The 27702-nt window shown below is 39.7% G+C and overlaps 1 protein-coding gene across 3 annotated transcripts in view; it reads right to left on the bottom strand.

The window, feature by feature from the left end:
- Window positions 1–27702, bottom strand: part of GRAMD2B (GRAM domain containing 2B) — a 117463-nt gene that overhangs the window by 4578 nt on the left and 85183 nt on the right. For 2 of the 3 annotated variants that reach the window (XM_063456946.1, XM_063456947.1), the window contains exons 2-9: window positions 8019–8141; window positions 6731–6812; window positions 4172–4241; window positions 2253–2356; window positions 1658–1753; window positions 1476–1547; window positions 419–499; window positions 83–188 (exon numbers count right to left, since the gene is read on the bottom strand). In XM_063456946.1, the coding sequence (XP_063313016.1) occupies window positions 83–188; window positions 419–499; window positions 1476–1547; window positions 1658–1753; window positions 2253–2356; window positions 4172–4241; window positions 6731–6812; window positions 8019–8141 (734 nt within the window). Of the gene's footprint in view, window positions 1–82; window positions 189–418; window positions 500–1475; window positions 1548–1657; window positions 1754–2252; window positions 2357–4171; window positions 4242–6730; window positions 6813–8018; window positions 8142–9792; window positions 10105–27702 lie in introns of those variants that run through there. The other variant, XM_063456948.1, reaches the window with a different exon arrangement.

The raw sequence follows: 27702 nt of genomic DNA, 5'->3' as shown, positions 1-27702 counted from the left end.
TTATCCCATAAATTTGCATAACTTTAGGATTATCTACGAAAATCAACTATTACTATTAACCATTTTAAAATCGAGAACAAACCTTGAGAATTTTCAGACTCGGCAGTCTGAGATCCAGTGCTGCTACAGTCTATTTCCTTCCTTCTGTTTGCTACCAAACCATCAAGCTCAGGAAAGTCATTGAAATCCTGGGTAAAGGAAAACAAACAAAAAAAAACACAAGAGTTTTAATATAAGACTATTTTACAATATTTCAGTTAAAGGAAAACCCAAAAACTATATAAAAGGTAAAAATAAATTGATCAATCCAGTCACACATATCCCACCTCAAAGAAACAAAAACCTTTTAGAGGATTATTTTGAATAATATTATGTACAGACAAAATTAGAGCACATACAAGATAAATAAGATATTTACTAGAGGATATGATGCTGGTCGCTCGGCTCGGAAGCTGTGCTCAGCAGGTGATGGATTAGGACTGTTTCCTGTGCTTATATTCTTTTAAGAAAGGGAGAAAAATAAATGAATTACATTTTTTTTTAAACCAGGTTCTTTAAGAGGTCAAGCTACAAAACAGTATAAGTGTTAAAACAAGTTGAAAAGTAAAAATTTCCTGTGAACACTTTCCCCCTAAACAGTGCTTCATATCACCCAATATTTAAAAAGGACAAAGAGGGACACTTCAATTTTAGGGGCGTCAGGCCAGGGGCAGGCTGTTCTGAGGAAGTTTAGGTGACATGTTCTTGTGTTAAATGACATTTTAGTTGAATACATTTGAATTAGATTTACACAGACTGATTTCTAAACACATTTATTGTAGTTTAAATAAACCTTACTGGGAGTTTTATTGCTGTGGAGCTCAGACACCAACAATATGGAGCTCCTGTAAAAGAGGGACATTAGGATAGAAAAGAGGGAAAGAGGAATTTTGTGCCCAAAATAAGGAATGTCCCTCTTTAATAGTGACACTTGGGAGGTATGGTGCATTAGGAAGTCAGTTAGTAGAACAGCCCTTTAATTTAATCTTCTAAACAAATTACTAGAAAATTACACTATATAGCACCAACATTCAACAGCGCTGTACAATAAATTAATACCATTCTAACAAGAACCATGTTTCACATATGGGAACATAAGGAGAAGAGGGTCCTGTAGTGTTTTGAGAGTGATGTTTAAATGTTTAACACATGGTTTTATTTTTATATGAGGTGAATGATGGCTTAATATTCAAGTAACTAGCAGCCAGTGAGATGCAGATTGAGCCTAAATGTATTCCCCATGAAGAAGGGGTGATATTTTATAGATTTTATCTTAAAAACAAAAAAATAAACACATATGTAATGTGTATATAATCACAAACATGTAGCCAACTTTGTGGGAAGAGGTGTTTCAATACAGATTGGTCTGTATAGAGAGTTTAACAGTTGCAAATCACTAAAGCTCAACATTTACAATCTGTCATTTGGCAACTCACCTCTAAATGACTGCAGACCGATAATAAGAGTTTGTACGTTGAATCACGAGATAATAGGGATACAAATATAAACTGTTAAGAGAAAATAGACTGATTTTAATAACATTCCAGACAGACCATCCCCCCCCCAAAAAAAATACCAAACCAAAAAAAACAAACCACAAAATATTTTGAGAACATACCCTTTCAGTGACTGTAGATATTATTACAGCATTTGGCACCAGTAGAGCAGTTTTTGTTTTCTTGATTTGAGTTATAGCAAGGACAGGAATTACAATCTGAAAAAGAAGAATTAGTAAGTGGTTGAATGGTAGAATAGAGGTAGTACATTCTAATATTGTACTGCACATAGCTATATTAAGATTGACAAAAATAAAGACGATAACTTAATAGGTCTAAATTTGCTTTGACACAAATCAAATGTAATGGCTTGTTTCAGAATATGAAAGATATCACAATTAATATAGTCCTCCATTTTATTATTGTGCAGTATCTCAGTAGGTGGTATAACTCCCACTAATTCAGCAAGTCGAAATAGTTGGACTATGGAATATATATATATATATATATATAAATAATATTTGCAAGAGACAAGCACACAGTGCTATATATAAATGGACAGCAGTGCATAAGAGATTATAAATCTTAAAATATTAGGAAGTGTTAGTCAAATAGCTACTCCAAATTGCCATTTTTTTTTTTACCTTTTTTAGTCGCCTTTACCCACACAGTTACCCAAGACAAAAATACATAAAAAGATAAGATTGTTTTACTAACCTTTGTGTCCTTTCCAAAAACCTTTGAATGAAAGCAAATCCAGTTCTGTGAAATGTATAACTTTCCGTGGTATAAGATTTCTTTCTGCAAAGCACAAGTGAAACCTAGAAAGCAAGGATGATAAAGGGAAAGACGATAAGCAATGTAGTGGACATGATTTCCTGATAAGGTAAGTTAATACGCCAGAATTGGGCTTATTTACCATTCATGGACCATTCAAGTTAAAATTTCCATCACAACCATTTGGTCTGGAAATGAGAATTGGCCCTTCTCAGAAAATTACACTTGACCACTATGGAGGTGTAATTTTACACACACAAGACTACTAGCATTAGCATTTACCACCATGTGATGTTCATTTTGTGTTAAAAATTGGAGCACATCATACTGCAGTCAAGTTCAGTAAAGGTACACCCAGGGCACGTGTTGCATTGGACAAGTTGAAGCAGAATTATTCTTTATGCTCACTAACCGGAGGAAAGGAAAACAAAGATTGAAAGGATGGAGGCATCCAGTTTGAGGGCAGAAGTAATTTGAGTAGTGTGGACTTCTACTACTAAGTTTAGTTTTCAGACCTTCATTTTTTTTTTTTTTTTTTTTTTTTGTAGGTGATAAATAATTAAAGGGCAATAGTTACTCCTCTGGATTTTTAAGGATCCTGTTCCAAAAACATAATGTCCCATTTATTTAGTGTATAGCAGACCGTATAGGCCCGCCGACATACAGTAGGAAGCGATGAGTGACTAGACTAGACTTTACTTTAAAGTTGGATAAGAGTATCTCTATGAATGGTTGTGTTTAAAATAGTCACTCTTTACGCGACTTATAAAGTGGGTTGTCCACAGGTAACTACAAGCCACAACCACAAGAAAGTCATGCAAAGGCTTATAGCATCTCCAAATTATATTAGCCACACTAAACACAGTTTATACATTGACCCAAAACATGGCTGCATAGGAAGCCCAGAAGGAAGGTTACAGACCACACAGTGTAGCCAGCCAGGCTTAAGCATGAAACTGCATTAGGGGTAATTAAGGAGAAGGTGTGAGGAATAAAAACAATCACAAACCAGTTGCCCAACTAATTAAACATGCGCAAACCAGGGGAAGGGACCGTTTCTCACAATTCCATACTACACCATCTTAATTACTCCTAAGGTGCAGTGTTAATTTTGTCGACAAAAAAACCACAAACAAAACAAAAAAAAAAAAACAATTCACATGACTAAAATAAGACTAGTAAAAAAAAAAATACAAACCAAATTGAAATGTTAACACTGCACAGAAGGGCTGTGGAAGGGGCAAAAGAGAGAAAAATGCTTGGGAGAGAGACACCTTGAGGGGCAAAATAGACAGAGGCTTTAACTAAACCCAATTTTTGTTGTGTTGACTAAAATCTACTGGAGATTTAGTCGACTAAAACAATTAAGATGACTAAAATACGACAAACAAAAATGGCTTTTTAGTCAGACGACTGACTAAAACTAAATAGAAATTTTCTGCCAAAATTAAGACTGCCAAGGTGTGTTTAGTTGGTCTATTGTGGTCTCTCGTATTCAGTATATTTTGTAAGACAACGATTTTCTGATTAACAAGAAAAGAATACAGAATGAAAATCTGAGACTTTAATTGTAATTGTGCCAAAAAGGAGGGCAAATGTGTACAACTCATTGCAGAGGCTTCAGGTCTTACCTACACCTCTTACAATTCATCTTGAAGCAAAATTAATAAGACAGTGAGCATTCAGTTATAGACATATAGACACAATACGGTACAATGGGCAGGGTCTTTTTTAAATATAGATTAGTTGTATAATACACATTGTACAAAATGTACACCTCACTTTACATTTTCAAATCTATGGCATAAAAGAGGTACACCCAATAATTAAAATTCCATTCATAGCTACAGGTTACTTACTTTCTCTTAAAAACTCCTCCTTCGGAATGTCCTTAAATGCTTTGTGATAGTGCGCATTGGCCTTGAAAGACTAAAAAAAAATAAAAAAATAAGTGTATAATGTAAGGGATGGAGAGGGGTGAACCAGAAACAAAATGCCAACATATATCCTATTCCTATTCCAAACCAAGCGGGTCCCCCATTCCTAAACTACTTTAAATCTGCCAACGCACTAGATGTTGGAACACTGGATGGATTGGATAGAAATGAAGTTTAACACAAATGGTCCCAGCATTGGCTTCCCTTTGCAGCTGTTGCTAGAGTACACCATTTGTTCAGGAAAGAAGTCTCCACAGTATAATGTCTGTACGTCCCATGTCTCAGACTATTACTGGGCACTATGGATTGTGATTATAGTAATGCATTCAACGAAGCCCCATATGAACAACATTTGCACGGATGTTGCTTCTGTTAATGCAGTACTTACATTTTCAGCTCCTTTAACTAGTTTTTATAGAAATTCAGACACTATATTTCAAATGGGAAAGGAAAGAAGGTGGCAGCCAAGTTACAAAGTGCCAATTTAGCAAGTGATCTGCTAAAAGATCAAGTTTGGTTTAGTAGCCAATTCGCTTATTTGCGATACATGGGTTTTCCCTATTAAAGGGTAGCAAATTAGGGTGCTATCTACTAACCATCTGAAAGCTCATAAAAGAAATCCCTTTTTTAGTAGATAACTTCAGAATTTGCAATCCTTATCAAAATTAGTAAATCTGAAAGTATCCATTCGTTTTCGGTTGACTAGGAAATTCAGACTGACGAAATTTGATTTGTATCAAAACAAAGTGCACGTCTATTAATTGCCTCTGGATAATTTCTTTCTAAGATTATGGTGTCCTTTTAGATTTACTTAATTTTGCAGTCTGAAATAATTTAGACATGTTTCATTGAAACAAGGCCCCAATTTGTAATATATGACCCTACTACAGGGCATTGTCTGCTAAAAAAGTGATTATACACCTCTCTTTTTCTTTTCTTTCCAATTGATGCATCTCCTTGATGGATTATTGATACTCTAATGTATTTTTGGCTTAAAAGACCTTTAAATATTATATATTTAATATGCTGTCAAGTAACCATTGCTGTAGGGTCGTTCTGCCGATTTGTGCTACAATGTAATTACAGGACCCACCATTGTGACATGCTAAAAGAACTAAACTGTGTCGCTGGAATCCAGACGCACCCTTCATCTTTCCAGCCTTGTGTTTAAGAGCTTTTCTGGGAAACTCCCACCCTACCTGAACACAATGCTTTCCCCAGCTGTTCCCACTTCCTATAACCTCTGATCCAGTACCAGCACTTTATTTAGTCTACCTCAATACAAAAAGAAAGCAGCCCGATCCTCCTCCTACAGAGCACCGCAATTGTGGAACGACCTCCCGCACAATTTAAAATCTTCCCTAAGCCTAAAGTCCTTTAAGAGATCCCTCAAAACAGAATGCACCTGTCATGGTTGATTATATATTTCCTACCTGTTCCATGTTAAATTTTGTATATATTATGTATTAATATTGTTTTTGTATTTTATTGTACCCTAATTGTAACAATGCAATGATTTGTTGACCCAGGACATACTTGAAAACGAGAGAAATCTCAATGTATCTTTCCTGGTAAAATATTTTATAAATTAATTACAATGTTACCTTGCCACTTTTCCTTAAAACAAACCATCACATAGAGGCATTTTACTATTCCAGAGTGGAATCAAGCCTTTTTCAAATGTAAACATGGGTTAAACCAAACACCGAAAACAAAAATGCCAAACGGAGGATATTCTGTGCCTTGATAATAAATTCACTGTAGAGTCTTACATTTTGTGATAGTGTTACAAGTTTGTTGGAGATGCTGGCCCCTACAATCACTTAGTTAGACCAAGGAATATCTGTATTTGGGAGTAAAGTTTGTTTATGTTTATATAATCATTAACCTCTTCATAGAGCTAAGAGATTAAAAGAAAGTCGCACAAAAGCAATATATAAAATTACGATATTTCAAAGGGTTACAAAATAAATACTGGTTTGCAGAGATGTACCCCATGTACTTTTGGGTTGGATTTTTTTTTTTCTATTTTAGATCAAATCTCCTTTGGGGTGGGTGAATGATAATTATGGTTCAAACATTCTGTAGCTACTATTATAACACCTGTTTTATAAAATGCTAAATGTTATATGCCAAGAATCTTTGGGTTTTTATACCCGTTTGAAATGTTCCATAGCTCCCAATCACTTGCCTTTAATATAAACTGTACAGGCTGCTCAGAGTAAGGCAAATGATGCAGCTACGTATTTACTTCTACACATTTAGATCCTTTTCGCTTTCCATTAATGGTCTGACTTCTTGGAACTTGCAAGTTAATTGTAGAACATTCATCATTACATATTCTTCTCCCATTGCTATTTTTCTTAATACGAAAATTAGACATTTCAAAATGCATGAACACATCTATTAATTGTAGCAGCATTTAAATAGGGTTTTTTTTTTTTTTTTTTGCACGTAGCTGTAGATTTAAACTTGTCTCACCTGACTAGAAGAGGCTTTTTTTCTTTCATGCTTCAGTTCATTCTTCATGTTGAGGTTTAAAGAGGAATCATAGGTTTGTGACCTAAAAAGTGAAGACAAAAACAATACCAAACATTTATCCAGTAGACTGTAAAACAGAGTATGGAGAGGCAGTCATTGTTTGAGAATTAATTTTCTGTGTTCACAGAACCAGTTATTTAAAGTACACCTGGCGTTAAATGGTCCGCTGTTCTGCCAATGTGATACACATACAGACGCCAAACATTAAATAAACTGGCTGTACCGAGCACACCTGGCATGTGTCACAGTTCCCTTCATTAAACAAAACCTTTACATATGGGAATCGAGACACAAAGAACAAGTAATGTGACCTGATTTGTGAACCACTTTATACATTTTTTTTTTTTATTTTTTAGAGTAGCAAAATCGATGCTGCCATTTTTTATGCTGTAATTTTATAATATTGTATAAGTTTTACAGGTGACATCCCATTTCACAGTTCAGATTTATTTCCGTCACACTAAAGCATTTATTGCAAAAAAAAAAAAAAAAAATTTAAAAAAAAAGGTAAAACAAATCATTTTATAAGCTTAAGGAAGTAATGTATTTTTTTATTATTTATTTTTTTTAAATACCATGCCCTATTAATTTTTTTATTTTAACATAAAAATAAGTAAAAAATGTATTACAAATTGTGCCCACGGTTTTAACTCACCAAGTTTATGATAAGTTTATAAATGACATTCCATTACTTGCAGAAAACTTTTGTTGATGCAAAAGTGTTCACTAGGCACTTACATTCAGCGAATAAAATTAACATTTGTTGAATTTATTATGAGCTGAATGGGTTTCTGTTATTTTCATATTTGATGGATTTTATCAGCTAATTAAGAAGCAGAATGGTAGTGCAAATATAGCTTAAGAACCTGCCCGGCATCCCCCCCAAAATAAATAAAATTAAAAAACCCAGACTTGGCTTCTTTTGTTGTGAACAATCGAAAGGTTCACATAGGAGAGGTTTGATTAAAATCTGGCCAACCAAAATGTAGCTTGTCTGCTGTACAACACTACATGAACATCTTCGAGTGTTGTGAAAATATTTAGCATTCCACCTATGTACAAATCTTAACTACACGAACATTAAGTAACATTTCATGTCAATAGTCTCAGAAAAAAAAAAAAAAACTAAAAAGTTTGCAGATATTTTCAACATTTTCTTTGAAGTCAATATTATGCAGATAATCAACATTAATTTTGCTGGATTACAAGTTATACACACACACAGTACCGTGGGACAAGAAGTTTGTTTGTATCGTCTGTCAGTTCAACATCATTAATCAGAATTTGTGCACATGGAGTATATGACTTTCTAGTATTCTTCTTGACGCCTGATCCATTTTCTGTGTCAGAACTGGTGATAAAAAGGCAAAAAGATCAAATTAACCATTGTTCCTTGAATCATATCCCCTTGAGTGTGCCCGAGAATTGAAGACTATATAAAAAAAAAACCAAAAAAAAAAAACAAACCTATGGCACAGAAACATTTAAATGCAGCACACCACAAAAGGAAACTAAATCTTGAATTTCAACACTATGTGATCCTAATCAACACTAAAAAGATCTCGTAATACAATAAGGAACATCTGAACCCACCAAGAGGTAACAGCTGCTCACATCAAAAAAATTTGAGGGAATAAAATGCCAATGGGAGACTGAAATGATTGAATCACTTGTACCTTGCAATAAATAAAAAAACTAAGCCATAAACACCTTACATTGCAGGAACAAGCCAATGGAAGTACTTTTCATTTTTAAACAAAAAACAAAAGACAGATGCTTAAGTAAGAGAGATATAGATATATATATATATATATATATATATATATATATATATATATATATATTTTTTTTTTTTTTTTTAAATAAAAATTATACACACTTTTTTTTTTAAAAAAGACTAATACAGATAAATTTGACAAACTTGCATGACTGGATAAGTAGTTTTTTTGCCTTTCTCGTACACCTACACAAACTATTGCTGGTTGGTGAAAACCGAAGCATAATATAGGATACATTTGTAACGTATTAACCATGACACATGGAATGATTTTACCAACCATGCCATAAACGTGTGAAAAAACAGAATATATTACAAAATGAATGGGAAAGGCCACTAGGTAACGCTTCCACAAGTTTTCAAGAACACACACACACACACACTCTAGAGCAATTATTTTAAAATTAGCTTTTATTAGAAAATGTAAAGAATTACAGATTTATATCTGAGCTGCCTTATTTTCCAGATGCTCCGGGAGCATGGAAGAAAAGCCTTTGAACAAGTATGTCCTAACTAAAATTATAAATTTTGAAAGTGTACAGGCTAAACATATTCTTTAAAAAGCACACGAACGTTTAAGGTTTGCATTTATTTACAAATCCATTTAACCCCTTTAGGATCAACAACATAGAGCTGTCACTTTAACAAAGAACGTGTCTAACAAGCCTGGTAAAGTGTTGCAGGAAAACACAAATTTCAAGAGATATTAAGAGATCCCAGTGCGGAGAAATATGCTGAACAGAAAGGTTACCATCTGCTGAAGGGCTTATTTTCATATAAACCAGACTAAAATGAAGTTAGTCTGGTTCTTGAGCAACCAAATAATTGAACAATTCTTAGTTACCATTGAAAAGACAAAACAGAAAACGAGATCTTCGATCAAACAAATGTTTTTAAAAACCAAACAAAAAAAAACACAAAAACAAAAAAAAACACAAATCTACTTTCTTTCCATAAAAAAAATAAAAATAGAGACAACTGGATTTAAAATTCAAACTAAATTAATGCTGCACTTTTTGAAACCTTACCCCCCCTCCCCCCACTATATACATGTTTAAGAAAAAAACCAAAAAAAACAAAACAAATCTAAATATATAAATATAATTTTTTTAAAAGAATACCACACATATGGAGAAAATAAAGGCTTCTGGATTACATTTTACACTATGAAGACTTGTAGCCATTCAGGTTCAACAAATTGACTTAACAAAGAACCATATCTTACCTTCAGCTCGCCTCACTTCATCAAACTGCTCTTACAAACTGAATGGTGCCTGACTGCTTTATTTGACGAAGATGACACAAGAGGAAGTTGATCTGTGGACATGACTCACGAGTCTTTTTCCCTTGCCTTATTTACAGCCTCACGTGTTTGCTAATCACTTGACAAAAATGCATTAAGGAGCACAAGGTAATGCAGCATGCTAGTGAACGTACAGTTTGAACGGTGCTGTATTGGAGTCACCAGAATAAAATGCCCTACATACCATTAGATTATCAGTCACTAGTAACTTTCACTACTGCCAGATATCACTACTTTTTTTTAATGCTTAAAAAATAAATAAAAATAATAAACAACGCACAAGGATGAGGAAAGCAACAATATAATTTTAAAGTCAAACCGTATTCAAATCTAAACCTAGAAGCAATCAATTTCCGGGCCACAGGCAAAACAGGACATTATACACTCTTCTCCTATTGGATTGTATTTAGAACATAAATACAAAATGTAGAAAACAGCATACGGTTACTAATCTGTCCGCACTTCCTCTATTACCACTTACCGTATATACTCGAGTATAAGCCGACCCGAATATAAGCCGAGGCCCCTAATTTTACCCCAAAAAACTGGGAAAACTTATTGACTCGAGTATAAGACTAGGGTGGGAAATGCAGCAGCTACTGGTAAATTTCTAAATAAAATTAGATCCTAAAAAAATATATTAATTGAATATTTATTTACAGTGTGTGTATAATGAATGCAGTGTGTGTATGAGTGCAGCGTGTGTGTATGAGTGCAGCGTGTGTGTATGAGTGCAGCGTGTGTGTATGAGTGCAGCGTGTGTGTATGAGTGCAGCGTGTGTGTATGAGTGCAGCGTGTGTATGAGTGCAGCGTGTGTATGAGTGCAGCGTGTGTATGAGTGCAGCGTGTGTGTATGAGTGCAGCGTGTGTGTATGAGTGCAGCGTGTGTGTATGAGTGCAGCGTGTGTGTATGAGTGGAGCGTGTGTGTATGAGTGGAGCGTGTGTGTATGAGTGCAGTGTGTGTATATGTGTATGTGTGCAGTGCGTGTGTGTATGAATGCAGTGCGTGTGTGTGTATGAATGCAGTGCGTGTGTCTATGGATGCAGTGCGTGTGTGTATGAATGCAGTGCGTGTGTGTGAGTGCAGTGTGTGTGTGAGTGCAGTGTGTGTGTGAGTGCAGTGTGTGTGTGAGTGCAGTGTGTGTGTGAGTGCAGTGTGTGTGTGAGTGCAGTGTGTGTGCATGAGTGCAGTGTGTGCATGAGTGCAGTGTGTGCATGAGTGCAGTGTGTGCATGAGTGCAGTGTGTGTATGAGTGCAGTGTGTGTATGAGTGCAGTGTGTGTATGAATGCAGTGTGTGTGTATGAATGCAGTGTGTGTGTGTATGAATGCAGTGTGTGTGTGTATGAATGCAGTGTGTGTGTGTATGAATGCAGTGTGTGTGTGTATGAATGCAGTGTGTGTGTGTATGAATGCAGTGTGTGTGAGTGCATGAATGCAGCGTGTGTGAGTGCATGAGTGCAGCGTGTGTGAGTGCATGAGTGCAGCGTGTGTGTATGAGTGCAGCGTGTGTGTATGAGTGCAGTGCGTGTGTGTGTATGAATGCAGTGCGTGTGTGTGTATGAATGCAGTGCGTGTCTATGAATGCAGTGCGTGTGTCTATGAATGCAGTGCGTGTGTGTATGAATGCAGTGCGTGTGTGTATGAATGCAGTGCGTGTGTGTGTGAGTGCAGTGTGTGTGTGAGTGCAGTGTGTGTGTGAGTGCAGTGTGTGTGTGAGTGCAGTGTGTGTGTGAGTGCAGTGTGTGTGTGAGTGCAGTGTGTGTGTGAGTGCAGTGTGTGTGTGTGAGTGCAGTGTGTGTGTGTGAGTGCAGTGTGTGTGTGTATGAGTGCAGTGTGTGTGTGTATGAGTGCAGTGTGTGTGTGTATGAATGCAGTGTGTGTGTGTATGAATGCAGTGTGTGTGTGTATGAATGCAGTGTGTGTGTATGAATGCAGTGTGTGTGTATGAATGCAGTGTGTGTGAGTATGAATGCAGTGTGTGTGTGCATGAATGCAGTGTGTGTGTGCATGAATGCAGTGTGTGTGTGCATGAATGCAGTGTGTGTGTGTATGAATGCAGTGTGTGTGTGAGTGCAGTGTGTGTGTGTGTGTGAGTGCAGTGTGTGTGTGTGTGAGTGCAGCGTGTGTGTGTGAGTGCAGCGTGTGTGTGTGAGTGCAGCGTGTGTGTGTGAGTGCAGCGTGTGTGTGTGAGTGCAGCGTGTGTGTATGAGTGCAGCGTGTGTGTATGAGTGCAGTGTGTGTATATGTGTATGTGTGCAGTGTGTGTGTGTATGAATGCAGTGCGTGTGTGTGTATGAATGCAGTGCGTGTGTGTGTATGAATGCAGTGCGTGTCTATGAATGCAGTGCGTGTCTATGAATGCAGTGTGTGTGTGAGTGCAGTGTGTGTGTGAGTGCAGTGTGTGTGTGAGTGCAGTGTGTGTGTGAGTGCAGTGTGTGTGTGAGTGCAGTGTGTGTGTGAGTGCAGTGTGTGTGTGAGTGCAGTGTGTGTGTGAGTGCAGTGTGTGTGTGAGTGCAGTGTGTGTGTGAGTGCAGTGTGTGTATGAGTGCAGTGTGTGTATGAGTGCAGTGTGTATGAGTGCAGTGTGTGTATGAATGCAGTGTGTGTGTGTATGAATGCAGTGTGTGTGTGTATGAATGCAGTGTGTGTGTGTATGAATGCAGTGTGTGTGTGCATGAATGCAGTGTGTGTGTGTATGAATGCAGTGTGTGTGTGTATGAATGCAGTGTGTGTGTGTATGAATGCAGTGTGTGTGTGTATGAATGCAGTGTGTGTGTGTATGAATGCAGTGTGTGTGTGTATGAATGCAGTGTGTGTGTGTATGAATGCAGTGTGTGTGTATGAATGCAGTGTGTGTGAGTGCATGAATGCAGTGTGTGTGAGTGCATGAATGCAGTGTGTGTGAGTGCATGAATGCAGTGTGTGTGTGTATGAATGCAGTGTGTGTGTGTATGAATGCAGTGTGTGTGTGTGAGTGGTGTGTGTGTGTGTGTGAGTGCAGTGTGTGTGTGTGTGTGCAGTGTGTGTGTGTGTGTGCAGTGTGCAGTGTGTGTGCGTGCGCAGTGTGTGTGCGTGCGCAGTGTGTGTGTGCATGAATGCAGTGTGTGTGTGTATGAATGCAGTGTGTGTGTATGAATGCAGTGTGTGTGTGTGAGTGCAGTGTGTGTGTGTGTGTGAGTGCAGTGTGTGTGTGTGTGAGTGCAGTGTGTGTGTGTGTGAGTGCAGTGTGTGTGTGTGTGAGTGCAGTGTGTGTGTGTGTGAGTGCAGTGTGTGTGTGTGTGAGTGCAGTGTGCGTGTGTGTGAGTGCAGTGTGCGTGCAGTGTGTGTGTGCAGTGTGCGTGCAGTGTGCAGTGTGTGTGTGTGTGAGTGCGCAGTGTGTGTGTGTGTGTGTGTGTGCAGTGTGTGTGTGTGTGTGTGTTGCAGTGGTGGGCGGGTGGGCAATTTTATTATTTTACTTATTTTTTTATTATTATTTTTATATATTTTTTCATTATTATTTCTTCTTATTATTTTTTATTTAATTATTATTATTTAATTTATTTTTCCATCCCCCCTCCCTGCTTGCTTGCTGGCCAGGGAGGGGGGCTCTTACTCCCTGGTGGTCCAGTGTCATTGGTGGTTCAGTGGGGGGGAGAGGGGGGCTGCAGAGATCGTTACTTACCTCTCCTGCAGCTCCTGTCAGCTCTCTCCTCCTCCGCGCCGTCCGGTCAGCTCTTCTGTCAGCTCACACTGTAAGTCTCGCGAGAGCCGGCTCTCGCGAGACTCACAGTGGGAGCTGACCGAGGTGCTGAACGGACGGCGCGGAGGAGGAGAGAGCTGACAGGAGCTGCAGGAGAGGTAAGTAACGATCTCTGCAGCCCCCTCTCCCTCAGTCTGTATTATGGCAATGCAAATTGCCATAATACAGACTATTGACTCGAGTATAAGCCGAGTTGGGGTTTTTCAGCACAAAAAATGTGCTGAAAAACTCGGCTTATACTCGAGTATATACGGTAGTTTTAAATTTTTTAGCCAGTCAGTGAAAATATACATATACACACACATATATACATGCATGCATAAAAACACACACACGCACACACGCACACACGCACACACGCACACACGCACACACGCGCGCAAATACAAACTACTCTATTAAAAAGGAATTTCTTCGCTTTCTATAAAACTCCCTTTTTGTTAAATTACAGTACAGTATTTAATTACAATATATTCAGTGCTGCAGCAAATGTATACCGTCTCTGTATTTTGGCATTGCTCCTGTTACGCATGTCACAAACTCCCATTGTTACCACACATACACCCTCCTTAACATTTTTTATTTTCTTAAACAAAAGCTTCCTTTTGCTCTCCTGAGCCAAGCTCTACAATAAAAAGGATTCTCTCATTGGCGGAGAAAGTCATCTGGAGTGCTTTTAAAATGAACGTTAACAGAAAGCGGAATATTGGAAGCCCCTTCAATCTAGCAGACCCAGAACTTTTTACACAAACCCCTTTTAGAAAATGGTACCGCTCTTGAATTAAGATTGTAATAGGTTTACAGGGTGGTCCTCCACAGAACACAAAAATAATTGGCAATTAGTGACAAAAAAATAAAAAAACCCTATAAAGCAAGGGCAAAATTAGGTTAGATTCTGAAAACTTCAAACTGACAGACTAAAAAATCCATCTGAAGAAAGTGAATAGAAATAGTTAAACCAACACTTTATCTTTGTGCTTGTTTCCTTGTGTGTTAAAACTATAAATGCTATATGCATAAAGATAATAAACAAAGCTCAAGTTTATGGAAGTTATGCGGGTGGGGTCTAAGAATTTAGAGAACTTGCAGGATGTAACAAAAATAAACGGTTGGTCTGAAAAGTAATAAATGTTAAATTTAATTCCCCGGAGCCTATCCTCGTCAGGTTACACCTTGCTTTCATAAGTTCTAAAATTATGCTACAGGAGTGGACACCGTACTCACGTAATGAAGAATTTAAAGCCTACAAAGTACGTAGAAAATACAATAGTTTTGTGTTCTGCTTAGGTCACAAAAGTAAGTCGTCCTATACCAACACTGCATATGTTTTACAACATGTGAAACATCAATACATTTCCAACTCTAAAGTTGGACAAAAGATGCATAACAAACAAGCCACTATTCAAAAGAAATATCTAGCTAGGCTTGTTGTAAGGTGCTTAGAGATGGATTGACCAAACCTTGGTTTAGAGCACAGGTTTTTCTTTTTTAGGTTTTGTTTTTTTAAAGGGGCATATAGTACCCAATATCAAGATTTTAATGTAGTGATTTTGGTGCAAATACCCAGTCACTTTTCTCAGACAATGTAAAATATGGACATTTAAGATCCTTTACGAGATCTATGGTAATATACCTCAATACAGTTCACCTGTCATGGTTAACTACAGTTAAAGAGAGAGAGACACAGACACAGACACCATCAGGGGGTGACAACCATAACAGTTGTCACGGGCCCACGCACTTAGGGCCACCCGATGGGCCCTATATCTTCAGGGGCCCAGTCAGCGCTGTGGCCGTGGTATAGCGTGACCGGGCCCCTTTAAAAATAAAAAAAACAACCGCAGCAAGTGCTGCTGGGAGGAAGTGGTCATGTATGTATGCCTATATGCGTGTATGTCTGTTAGTATGTGTGTGTGTGTGTATTCCTGTGGGTGGGATTTAGAGGCGGACACTGTGGGCGGGATTGGAGGCGGGCCACAGGGGGCCCAGACCCTGAGCTGAGTTAGGGGCCCCAAAATCTCTGGTGGCGGCCCTGCACAGAGACACATACATACACACACCGCAATGTTATTTTTCCTTTTTTGTAACACGGCAATGTTTTGTTGACACAGGGCATATATGAAAACGAGAAAAATCTCAAATGTATCCTTCCTGGTAAAATATATTTTATAAATAATTTCCTCAAGATTTCTCGAGGGCTGCACCGTTCCTGTGGAACTCTCTTCCCTCCTCCGTTAGATGCTCACCCAGTCTCCACTCCTTCAAAAAAAAAAAATCATTAAAAACCCACTTCTTCATAAAAGCGTATCAATTAAACTGTTAATAGCTCCTGACTGATTCCTCTTCTGCAACTGTCACTAGTCTAATACTATCCTTACCTTTTTGTGTCATTTTACCCCACTCCCTCTAGCATGTAAGCTCATTGAGCAGGGCCCTCAACCCCTCTGTTCCTGTGTGTCCAACTTGTCTGGTTACAACTACATGTCTGTTCGTCCACCCATTGTAAAGCGCTGCGGAATTTGATGGCGCTATATATATATATATATATATATATATATATATATATATATATATATATATATATATATATATCTCATAATTTCCAAGGGCATGGCAAATTTACATTTGAACATGCTTTCTAACAGCCACTAGAGAGACTTAACATTGATTATAGTTCATTTATATGGCACTTTGAAACAAAAGAGGGTCTCTGGGTCTCTTACATCTAAAGGAACACTTGCATTAAATAAATTATATGTTGTAATATTAGAGTATTCCTTGAAGCTTTAGGCTGAGCCAAATTTGAATTCCTAATTGTTGGAACACAAATATGATATTGGCCAGGAGCCTTTCCTTCCTCAGAACGGACATCCTTTTCAGACTGGCAAAAGTCTAAATATGGTCTTTTGTATACATTATTTTGGTTTGCTGCAATTGCATGAGCTACCAAGCCAATATGTCCATTACCTATATTCCAGCCATAAAAGGGCTAAGGACCACTGGTTTACAGTGCAGTTTTTTCACTGCAAGCTTTCCGGATCTGCTCATGTGAACACAGGCCGATTATCAATCTAGTCCTTGACATATATGACTAAGGAAATTAAGTCTGCCTGTGCAGAACACCTGATTGGGGATATTTGCTGAGTAGCGTGAAGAAACTAATCTAGCCCCAATTTAAAGGGACACTCCAGGCACCCAGACCACTTCTGCCCATTGGAGTGGTCTGGGTGCCAACTCCCACTACTCCTAACCCTGCAAGTGTAATTATTGCAGTTTTTTATAAACTGCAATAATTACATTGCAGGGTTAGCTTCTCCTCTAGTGGCTGTCTACCAGACAGCCACTAGAGGGAACTTCCTGATTTCTAGCAAAGATTCTTTGCGAGAGCGTCGCTGGACGTCCTCACGCTGTGTGAGGACCTCCAGCGTCGCTCATTTCCCCATAGGAAAGCATTGGAAATCTTTTAACACAGTAAAGGAGTTTAAGCATGCGTGGGATAGGCATAAGGCTATCCTAACTATAAGATAAGGCCAGGGACTAATGAAAGTATTTAGAAAACTGGGCAGACTAGATGGGCCGAATGGTTCTTATCTGCCGTCACATTCTATGTTTCTATGAGTGCTAATGCGCATGTGCCGCGCATGCGCATTAGGTCTCCTCGGCCGGTGGGCGGGATCAGTCTCGCCTACCGGCCAACGGAATCAGAAGGAGGAGCGGAGGAGGAGACAGCGACGAGGGACATCGCCGCTGCCTCAGGTAAGTGACTGAAGGGGTTTTCACCCCTTCAGTAACCGGGAATTGGTGGGTGGGAGGGAGAGGGTACCTCCAGTGCCAGGAAAACTGATTGTTTTCCTGGCACTGGAGTTTCCCTTTAACAGAACTAATGCTGTTCACATTTTATTAACAAGTTGGAAGAAATGCAGATGAAAATGGCATAAAATACTAGGAAGCAACTAGATCGTTATCCGGTATTGAACACCATCTAAACATTCCTCTCATCTTTGACCTAGAGTCAAATTAAAAAAGTGCTGCATTGGTCTGATAATAGCTCTTCAAGTTTCCCTTTGCTTCTTTTTCAGAGCATTGACCGACTTGCTGTTTTTACTTGACAGCAACTGGGGTCATTTATGAAAAATGACCAATCTGAGTGTAGGGTTTAAAGGACGACTATAGGTACCCAGACCACTTCAGCTTAATGAAGTGGTCTGGGTGCCTGGTCCAGCTAGGGTTAACCCCTTTTTTTTCTGTAAACATAGTTTCAGAGAAACTGCTATGTTTATACTGAGGGTTAATGCAGCCTCCAGAGCCTCTAGTGGCTGTCTGATTGACAGCCGCTAGAGGCGCTTGCGTGCTTCTCACTGTGAAAATCACAGTGAGAAGACAACAGCGTCCATAGGAAAGCATTGTAAATGCTTTCCTATGAGAACGGCAGAATCCGCGCGCGGCTCCTGCCACGAATGCGCATTCAGCCGATGACGTTGCGAGGAAGGAGGAGGAAAGTTCCCCGCCCAGCGCTGGAGAAAGGTAAGATTTTAACCCCTTCCTCTCTCCAGAGCCCAGCGGGAGGGGGTCCCTGAGGGTGGGGGCACCCTCAGGGCACTATAGTGGTCCTTTAAGAATGGTTCTATGGTCGATTTCTTCCAATCTGTTTGTATTAAGCTGCCTAACCCTCAACATTGTAGAAGAAAGGTATGGGGACAGTTAAATATTCAAACAAGCAGTCACTTAAGCATTATTTGCTGTAATTATTTTAATAACATGTAGACTCCCATGCAAATATTAACATGTTTAGATACATGATAAATACTCTGGGTGTCAGCCATCTTATTGGTACTTTCACAAACAGCCATATTGTGTCTGCAACTCCAGACAGCCTACACTGCTAGGCGTCTGTGAAAGATAACAGCTTCTAGGGATGAAGGATTGGTGGGGACGAGACTTCCCCATTTCATCATACAGGCTCCAGAGAACAGTCACCTTGACAAAATATATCATAGCAGTGCTCAGGGTTTACGGTTTTCAATATTTCCAGTTACTTGCTTTCATTTGATATAATTTATACACGGAAGCAACGCACGTAGAACATTTCCTCGCTTCTAAACTTATCTTTGAAACAATCACATGATTTTAAAAGGTTTTTTACTATGCCCATTTAGCAAATTAAAGCTTTCATCGTTTACAGCAATAAAATAAGGCAGGAAAATAAACCTATGAATCCTATTTGGAGTAGAACCTTTGACCACACTCAAATGAAACCAGCATGATATAAACTTTGTTGCCCTTGCAGAATAGGTAGCACGTGCCATGTAAAGTCGACAAAATTAATTCAAATAGGTCTTAATTGATCTACAGTATTACAGACCTCAGACTGTTTAGAGTAATAACAGAGGGTACTAAAAGAAACAAGTGCCAAATACACACACCACTCCCTGTGTATCAGAACAGGCAATATTAATACTTATACAGGGAGTGCAGAATTATTAGGCAAATGAGTATTTTGACCACATCATCCTCTTTATGCATGTTGTCTTACTCCAAGCTGTATAGGCTCGAAAGCCTACTACCAATTAAGCATATTAGGTGATGGGCATCTCTGTAATGAGAAGGGGTGTGGTCTAATGACATCAACACCCTATATCAGGTGTGCATAATTATTAGGCAACTTCCTTTCCTTTGGCAAAATGGATCAAAAGAAGGACTTGACAGGCTCAGAAAAGTCAAAAATAGTGAGATATCTTGCAGAGGGATGCAGCACTCTTAAAATTGCAAAGCTTCTGAAGCGTGATCATCGAACAATCAAGCGTTCAAAATAGTCAACAGGGTCGCAAGAAGCGTGTGGAGAAACCAAGGCGCAAAATAACTGCCCATGAACTGAGAAAAGTCAAGCGTGCAGCTGCCAAGATGCCACTTGCCACCAGTTTGGCCATATTTCAGAGCTGCAACATCACCAAAAGCACAAGGTGTGCAATACTCAGAGACATGGCCAAGGTAAGAAAGGCTGAAAGACGACCACCACTGAACAAGACACACAAGCTGAAACGTCAAGACTGGGCCAAGAAATATATCAAGACTGATTTTTCTAAGGTTTTATGGACTGATGAAATGAGAGTGAGTCTTGATGGGCCAGATGGATGGGCCCGTGGCTGGATTGGTAAAGGGCAGAGAGCTCCAGTCCGACTCAGACGCCAGCAAGGTGGAGGTGGAGTACTGTTTTGGGCTGGTATCATCAAAGATGAGCTTGTGGGGCCTTTTCGGGTTGAGGATGGAGTCAAGCTCAACTCCCAGTCCTACTGCCAGTTTCTGGAAGACACTTTCTTCAAGCAGTGGTACAGGAAGAAGTCTGCATCCTTCAAGAAAAACATGATTTTCATGCAGAACAATGCTCCATCACACGCGTCCAAGTACTCCACAGCGTGGCTGGCAAGAAAGGGTATAAAATAAGAAAATCTAATGACATTGCCTCCTTGTTCACCTGATCTGAACCCCATTGAGAACCTGTGGTCCATCATCAAATGTGAGATTTACAAGGAGGGAAAACAGTACACCTCTCTGAACAGTGTCTGGGAGGCTGTGGTTGCTTCTGCACGCAATGTTGATGGTGAACAGATCAAAACACTGACAGAATCCATGGATGGCAGGCTTTTGAGTGTCCTTGCAAAGACAGGTGGCTATATTGGTCACTGATTTGTTTTGTTTTTGAATGTCAGAAATGTATATTTGTGAATGTTGAGATGTTATATTGGTTTCACTGGTAAAAATAAATAATTGAAATGGGTATAGATTTGTTTTTTGTTAAGTTGCCTAATAATTATGCACAGTAATAGTCACCTGCACACACAGATATCCCCCTAAAATAGCTATAACTAAAAACAAACTAAAAACTACTTCCAAAAATATTCAGCTTTGATATTAATGAGTTTTTTGGGTTCATTGAGAACATGGTTGTTGTTCAATAATAAAATTAATCCTCAAAAATACAACTTTCCTAATAATTCTGCACTCCCTGTACATGTACAGGTACGTATAGGAGATGTTCCATATAAAGACCTATAAAGATAAAAAAATAGTACATGGCTGAACTGAGTGGAAGCAGGAGTGAGTTGCTCCTGCTATGCCAGGTACATATTGCTGACTATAAGCCGCAGACAGACCTTAAAAGCCACAAACGGGTCACAAACCACAAAGTGATATCGCGGGGCTCACAATGGCACCAAACAAGCAGCCTACCCTGCAGGACTCACCTGTGCGTTGCTTAAGGCCTACAAACATGGACGGCGCGGAGGAGGCGGACGCTCCCCCGCCGCCACCAACGGCTACAATCTTGAACACAGGCCCTCTTCCCCCCTCCCCCCCATGGGGGTTCTCGGCCCCAGGAGAGCCCGACCGAGCAGAATGGCAGCAGCCCCAGGCAGAGCCAACCGACCACAAAATGGCGGAGACTGCCAGCAAGCATGATGGCGCAGCCCAGGGGCTTGACATCCAAGCAAGGCTGGAGGCTATATTTGCAGCTTTCTGGAGGAGGCTCGAGCTGAGAGGAAGGCAATCACTCACACAGATCCCGGACTGGTACACACATGTGGCACTGCCCTCCGGCTCTCATCCGAGAGACACAAATAGCCTGAAGAAGCAGACCCATAAAAGGCGCCAAAAACGGCACTACCCACCCGCAAGCAAACACGCGCATCAGCGCCGAGAGATGACTGCTACCCCACGCAAACAAGCAAAACCCCAGTCCAGCCAACCGACAAACACAGGAAGCCTGAGGAACCAGCAAGCCTATTCACACAGTTTCCTAACAACAGCGAGGAGGATCTATCGGGCCTTGATGGGCAGATCAGGCCCCAAGCATCCCAGGACAAGCCATCAAGCCAGAGAGCAGATGGGCACAACACTGGAACGCTATGCATTACCCCCCAGGGGCATCGGTTGAACTTAACGACGAGCGGTAACAGCTCCACTTATATATTGTTTCTGGTAGCTTCACTTCCCTGGATTTTCTTTTTCCCCTGACTCATGTAAACCCCATGTGCAAATAGAGGAACGACTGTAGTTTCTGCTGCATAACAGCTCACACTCCACTAAGGCCTTTCTTATACCTGCTAGAGCAAAAAGGGGCTCCCTGACAACAACAATACTGTTAACCGTGTTAATTAAGCATATATTAGACTCTCATTTATAGCTTGCAATGTTTTTCTTACCAACATAACATGTCTTACGCTAATCCTGTTCCTTATTCTTACTATTACTCAGCCTAGATATAACTCGGAGGTCAGCGTTAATAATATAAAAATGTGCAGTTTTTTTTTTTCAATGCATAACTAATGTATACCTTTGTTTGACTCTGCATACTCTAGCTATTGTGGCAAGGTATGCCATCTGTGAATTTCCATGCACAAATAAAATAAAGAATTTTAAAAAAATAGTACATAGTATAGCCTGTATATGCAGAAAAATTAAATGTGGAAGTGATTGAATCACTTCCACATTTTTTTCTGCATATACAGGCTATACTATGTACTATTTTTTATCTTTATAGGTCTTTATATGGAACATCCCCTATACGTACCTGTACATGTATAAGTATTAATATTGCCTGTTCTGATACACAGGGAGTGGTGTGTGTATTTGGCACTTGTTGCTTTTAATACCCTCTGTTATTACTTTATTTTAGGGTGTTGGGGAACACCCTTACCACTCCAACTGTGCTCCTATTTAACTGTGTAAGTGCCATTCACTTTCCTTTCTTTTGTGTATCAGACTGTTTAGAATTGTAGCATATTGTGTGTGTGGATTTTCTATCACAAATGTCTAGCTAGTCCACCATATCCTAAATAATAGAGATATATACTAGGGGTGCTCAGTATAGTACTAATCGTAGAGGGAGCTCTCCACATGACTTGACAATTTCAATAAGAGTGTAAGTATTAGAGTTTACTCCTATTTCGATATAAAAAAAAAAGTCAACACATCCTACAGTGCTGTGCAACACATACATTAAATAACTGAAAGAAAGAGTGAAGACTAGTACGAAAGGAGATCAACGCTTGTAAAACCTTTTGGCAAGCATACATAAGACTTTTAGATTGTAAGCTCACAAGCCATCTTGCTCTGCACTTTGTACAAAAGGAGGCAATGGAAAGACATGTAACTGGTAATGAAATAAAAATCTTCGAAAATGTAAGAACCAGAACCTAGCTAAAGTCCTCACGAGTGAACCCCTCACACCAGATGGAATTTATGACAGCTGCCTTTAGGATTTTAGACCAACACCAAAAGGAGAATTAAGATCCCCCGGTGCCCTAGACAGGTTACCAGATTGAGGCCCCTTAATTATTCACATAGAGATGGTTAATAGGCAAGGCAAATTCATGGTTCCGGACCCCTGGATCCTATTCAGCTTACTAGGGCCCCTCTTATGGTTAATCCTGCTCTGACTACATCAGTAAAAGGACAGCACAAGAGTGCTACCGGATCTCAGAGGACACATATTAAAAAGGATGAAAACTTAGCTCATCAAAAGCAACAAAATATCCTGTAAGCTACATTTTTCACAAGTATCAGATTCAATCACCACATTCCATCTACTTAGTGAAGTATATAGAAGTGTTGTAAAACTGGTCCTGTTGCTGTATACATATTCAGGGCCCTGTCCAGTTGTATCAACATTTCCACTGTCAGAGTGGCAGGAATTTAGTGATAAATATACTCGCGCTATGTAGAAAGAAAGCAAGGTTCAGGGGCGTTCTGTGTGGTATGCCCTGACTGGGAGTGGCCTTTGCATCACCATTACTGGAAAGACCACTCATAGGCTGTGCTCCCCTGATAGTTAGCTTACGCCCAAACCCTTACCTCTCGTCTCTGTCCCGGTGGATGGTCTACCACTCAGTCACAGATCTATACTTCCCATTGCTAGGAGAGAAGGTTTTTGTGCATGCATGCATGCCTCTTCTACACTATATACACTTTGAGAGTTATGGGGTTAATATAGTTCTCCTTAATATAAATGTTTTGTATATCCCATAATAAAGAACAAAAGAAATGTAAGTTTTTAAAAAAAAAAGATTAGGCTCTGCTCTTAAAATTTTGGGAAAGACATTGTGAGCCCTCCTGAGAACTGTCACGGTTCTCACCGTGACATCCAGGAGTGGCCACCCCATGGGATATGATCCTGGGTACTTTGCCATCCTGGGCTGCTATCTGCCTTTAAGCCACATCAGTACTGTTTATTTTGAGCTGTTCTAGCTCTATTATTCCAGACGAGGTCTGCAGCAATGTGGTCGTTGCAAATGCTTTACCTGACTCAGATCAATCATCAGCAGGATATATAAACACAGCCTCGCCATGGCCAAGTCTTTGATTCTGTTGTGTGTGTTCAGTTCCTGTGTTCCAGTCTCTTGAACTTAAACCCCATATTGACCCCCTGGCTTCTGTCTTCGTTTATCCTGATCTCTGGCATCCCTTGACTTCAGCTACACTTCGTTAATCCTGACCTTGGGCATCCTTTGACTTCGGCTATCCCTCGACTATACTGCTGTTTGTGTCCTTGTCGGTACTGGTATAAATTGGGCAGACTAGATGGGCCGAATGGTTCTTATCTGCCGTCACATTCTATGTTTCTATGTTTACTGCATTGGAATCACCTATCCTGCACAGCCCCCTGTGCGCAGATTCACAGTCCAGGTGGCTTCTTATCTGGTCACATTGGACTGTGTCTATCTGCAAGGGTGAGCATACATATCTGCGCTACAGATTCCCACCTCAGGTAAGAACCCTGACAAGAAGAATTATTCTCTGTGGACATTATGTCCTACTGATTAATAGCACAATTAACAAATCCAGTGTAGTAGACCAGTCATAGTAAGTGTCTAGATACATTCTTGGCCATAACACATTTACATATGTTTTGTAATTGTGCTAAATGTAATAATCATGACTCATGTAAAATACAGTACACACATGGAAAACACTTACATAATCACCATTGGCAGAGGACAATGACAGACGGAGATCGCTGAACTACAATATAACAGTACGTTATTAAGCACTTTATGCAGACAACATTTATAAATTGTTGATAAGACTACTGTCCTACTTACTGTATGCACATGTCCGCTCCTGTAGAGGTATACAAACTGATAGAATTAAATTAATGAAACCATTTTAATTCCTTTATGAAACATTCATAACAAAAGAAGCAGATTTAGATGCAACACTGACTGGTCCCAAGTTTCGTTACCCATTTTGATCTATTAAGCCACATGCATACAAGCACCTCTGCTGTTTTGGTCCTGTAAGGTCAATACACTACTTACACAACTGAGGCATTTCAATGCCTAAATTAGCTATATCAATGGATACTCTTCATCTGCCTAACTCATAGGCAGCTTCACCCCAAAAATCTTCAATACAAAAATTTCCCCTTCATAGTTGCATGTGTATATCCACACAAGTAAAAAACACTTATAATAAGCTCTACAACTTCGGAATATCTCCCTAACAAAATCATTTCAAATATAACCACTTTCCCACAGCTTTTTTTTTTCCATCATGCTTTTGTGCACCATATCACCAGCCTCTACAATAGGTACCCACATGTCAGTCAACTATTTTAACAATGGCATTTTTTCTGTGATCACCTCGAAGTAAAATATAATAAAAAATAAAAAAAAAGTGTAATATGGGGAGGAATACAATAATACATTGAGCTCTGAAATACAAGAGGAGAGGAGACTAAAGTATACAAATTGGATTTTTATCTATATCTCATCTTTTATTTCAGGTAAGCATGTGCAGTGACAGCTGGTGAAGTTTTAAGATCATGGGACACCAGACTCCTCCTCCAGAATTTTACTCCTCCCTATACAGTACAGAAAGCAGAGCATAATAGAGAGATGCTCAAACAAAAAAAAAATAAAATATGCTGGGCACAATATGAAGACATTTATAAAATACAAAGAGCCAAATACAATACAGAGATACACTTACCACAAACCGAACTGAGGGGGAAATTAAAATAAAAATGTAATACACAGAGCTGGGCACAATACAAAGATAACAATACAATACACAGAGCTGGTTAGGCTACAGAGATACCCACACAACAACTATAGCTAAAAGAGAGAGAACACAGAACTGGGCACTATGAGAGAGATAAGGAGATACTCGTAACCATTTCACACAGCCAGGATCATTGTGATTAATCACACAGAGCAGCAATATAGAGATCCCCACACAGCACAAGTCGGTATAGCATTCCAGCTCTCTCAGGACTCCTTTACATACATGGTATATTCAGGGCTGGTGCAATGATTTTTGCCACCCTAGGCAAACAAAAATTTGCAGCCCCCCATATGAGCCAATGCCAGTGCTGCAGACCGTGTGTATTCTCTGAAAAGGCAGTGTGTTTACATTAAAAAGCCAACAAGGACAGGCTATTGAAACCAGAACCACTACATTAAGCTGTAGTGGTTCTGGTGACTATAGTGGCCCTTTAATGTGAGGTAAATTAGTTCCACCAATACACTGGATTGCCTACTTACCACCAGATGAGGACAAGAGGAGGAGGATAGGCTCAGGCTGCTGTCTGGCTACACTGTTCTAGTGTAGAACAGGCTCTCTGGAGGCAGTGCTCACAAAAATCAACGAACAGGAAGGGGCTCCGTTTCTTTTTTGGGCCGCTTACACAGATCAATATCTGGGCCCCCGGTCCGGTCTCTCTCCCCCCCAGTCCGGTCTCTCTCTCTAACCCCCCCCCCCTCCTCCCCTTTAGTGGTCATGTCTCTCTCTCACCCCCCACCTCCCCTTTAGTGGTCATGACTCTCTCTCACCCCCCCCTGCTGTGCGCTTCCCTCCTGCCGGGTCACTCAGATCTTGCGCCCCCCAGGCGACTGCCTAAGTCACCTATAGGATGCGCCGGCCATAGGTATATTCAGTAGTGCTCTTGCCATAAAGAAGTATTGCTGCTGTTTTGAAACAATTCAGCTACTCCAATAACTTTCACATGGTTAAAGTACCAAGATATTCATAGATTGCAACCATTTCAGCTGACTTACTATTAGCTCTCAGCACACAGTATACATAGGGTTGAAGCAGCAGGATATTGATAGACTCCTTATTACCTTTGCAGTTGGCAAAATAATCTGGAGCCAAGAAGTAGTTGACACAATTAACTGAATTAACATTCAATACAGGCTAAAACAGATTGAAATTAGAATCTGATCAGTCCTCAGAGTCACAGTCTTAGACCTGGTTCACAACTTTTCAACTAGCCACAGTATGAGTGACCTAGGTCTCAGCTGTAAAGTGACTGAACACTCTAAAGAATATGGTAGTTGTGTATAGAAGTTATTAAAAGTTATTAGATTGAGCATAAGATTTTAGATTAGGAGAAAAACCCATTTAAAAAAAAAAAGTTGTTTCCATCTCCCAGCTGTCAGTTCTGTTCTCCACCCAGAGCAACCACGGCGCATGTGTATTTTCTGGCCATATGGTGGAAGTGAACCCCCATATAGGATTGCCGACTATTTTAACCCCTTAAGTACCACACTTCTGGAATAAAAGGGAATCATGACATGTCACACATGTCATGTGTCCTTAAGGGGTTAAGTAGCCTTATTGTATTGTGTGCGTGGTTCTTTCAACTTTAAAATCATTAGTGACAGGCAGCACAGTGCTGTGTCAGAAATATCCCCCTCCACTTGTTACCCCTGGATTCCCAGGATTTACCTATAAATTATTTGAGTAAGTTTCCTCTCCTTAAGAGGAGAGAGAAATAATTATTATACACTTACATTGGCAGGGGCCAGCAGCTGCTGCGCTCTCTCTGTGTTACTTCCAAGATGTCTCTCTCTCTCTCTCTGTAATCCTGTCCCTTGCTGCAATCCGCCTATGATGGCACCTGAATAGAGAAGCCAATAGAATGTCCCAACTCATAAGCAGCTGGCTACGTTGCCCAAATGGTAACTCAATGGAAATTCATTCTTAAAGAACACTACGCATGTGCAAAACCTGCTTAAACAGGATAGTTTTCAAACCAACCCCATGTTTGTGACATGCCTAGATGCTCTTTTAAGCTTCTTCAAACAGCTAC

This window comes from Pelobates fuscus, chromosome 5 (assembly GCF_036172605.1).
Source record: "Pelobates fuscus isolate aPelFus1 chromosome 5, aPelFus1.pri, whole genome shotgun sequence".
In the NCBI taxonomy this organism is placed as follows: domain Eukaryota; kingdom Metazoa; phylum Chordata; class Amphibia; order Anura; family Pelobatidae; genus Pelobates; species Pelobates fuscus.
The sequence above is the reverse complement of the archived record's forward strand: the minus strand, read 5'-3'. Positions and strand labels throughout refer to the sequence as shown.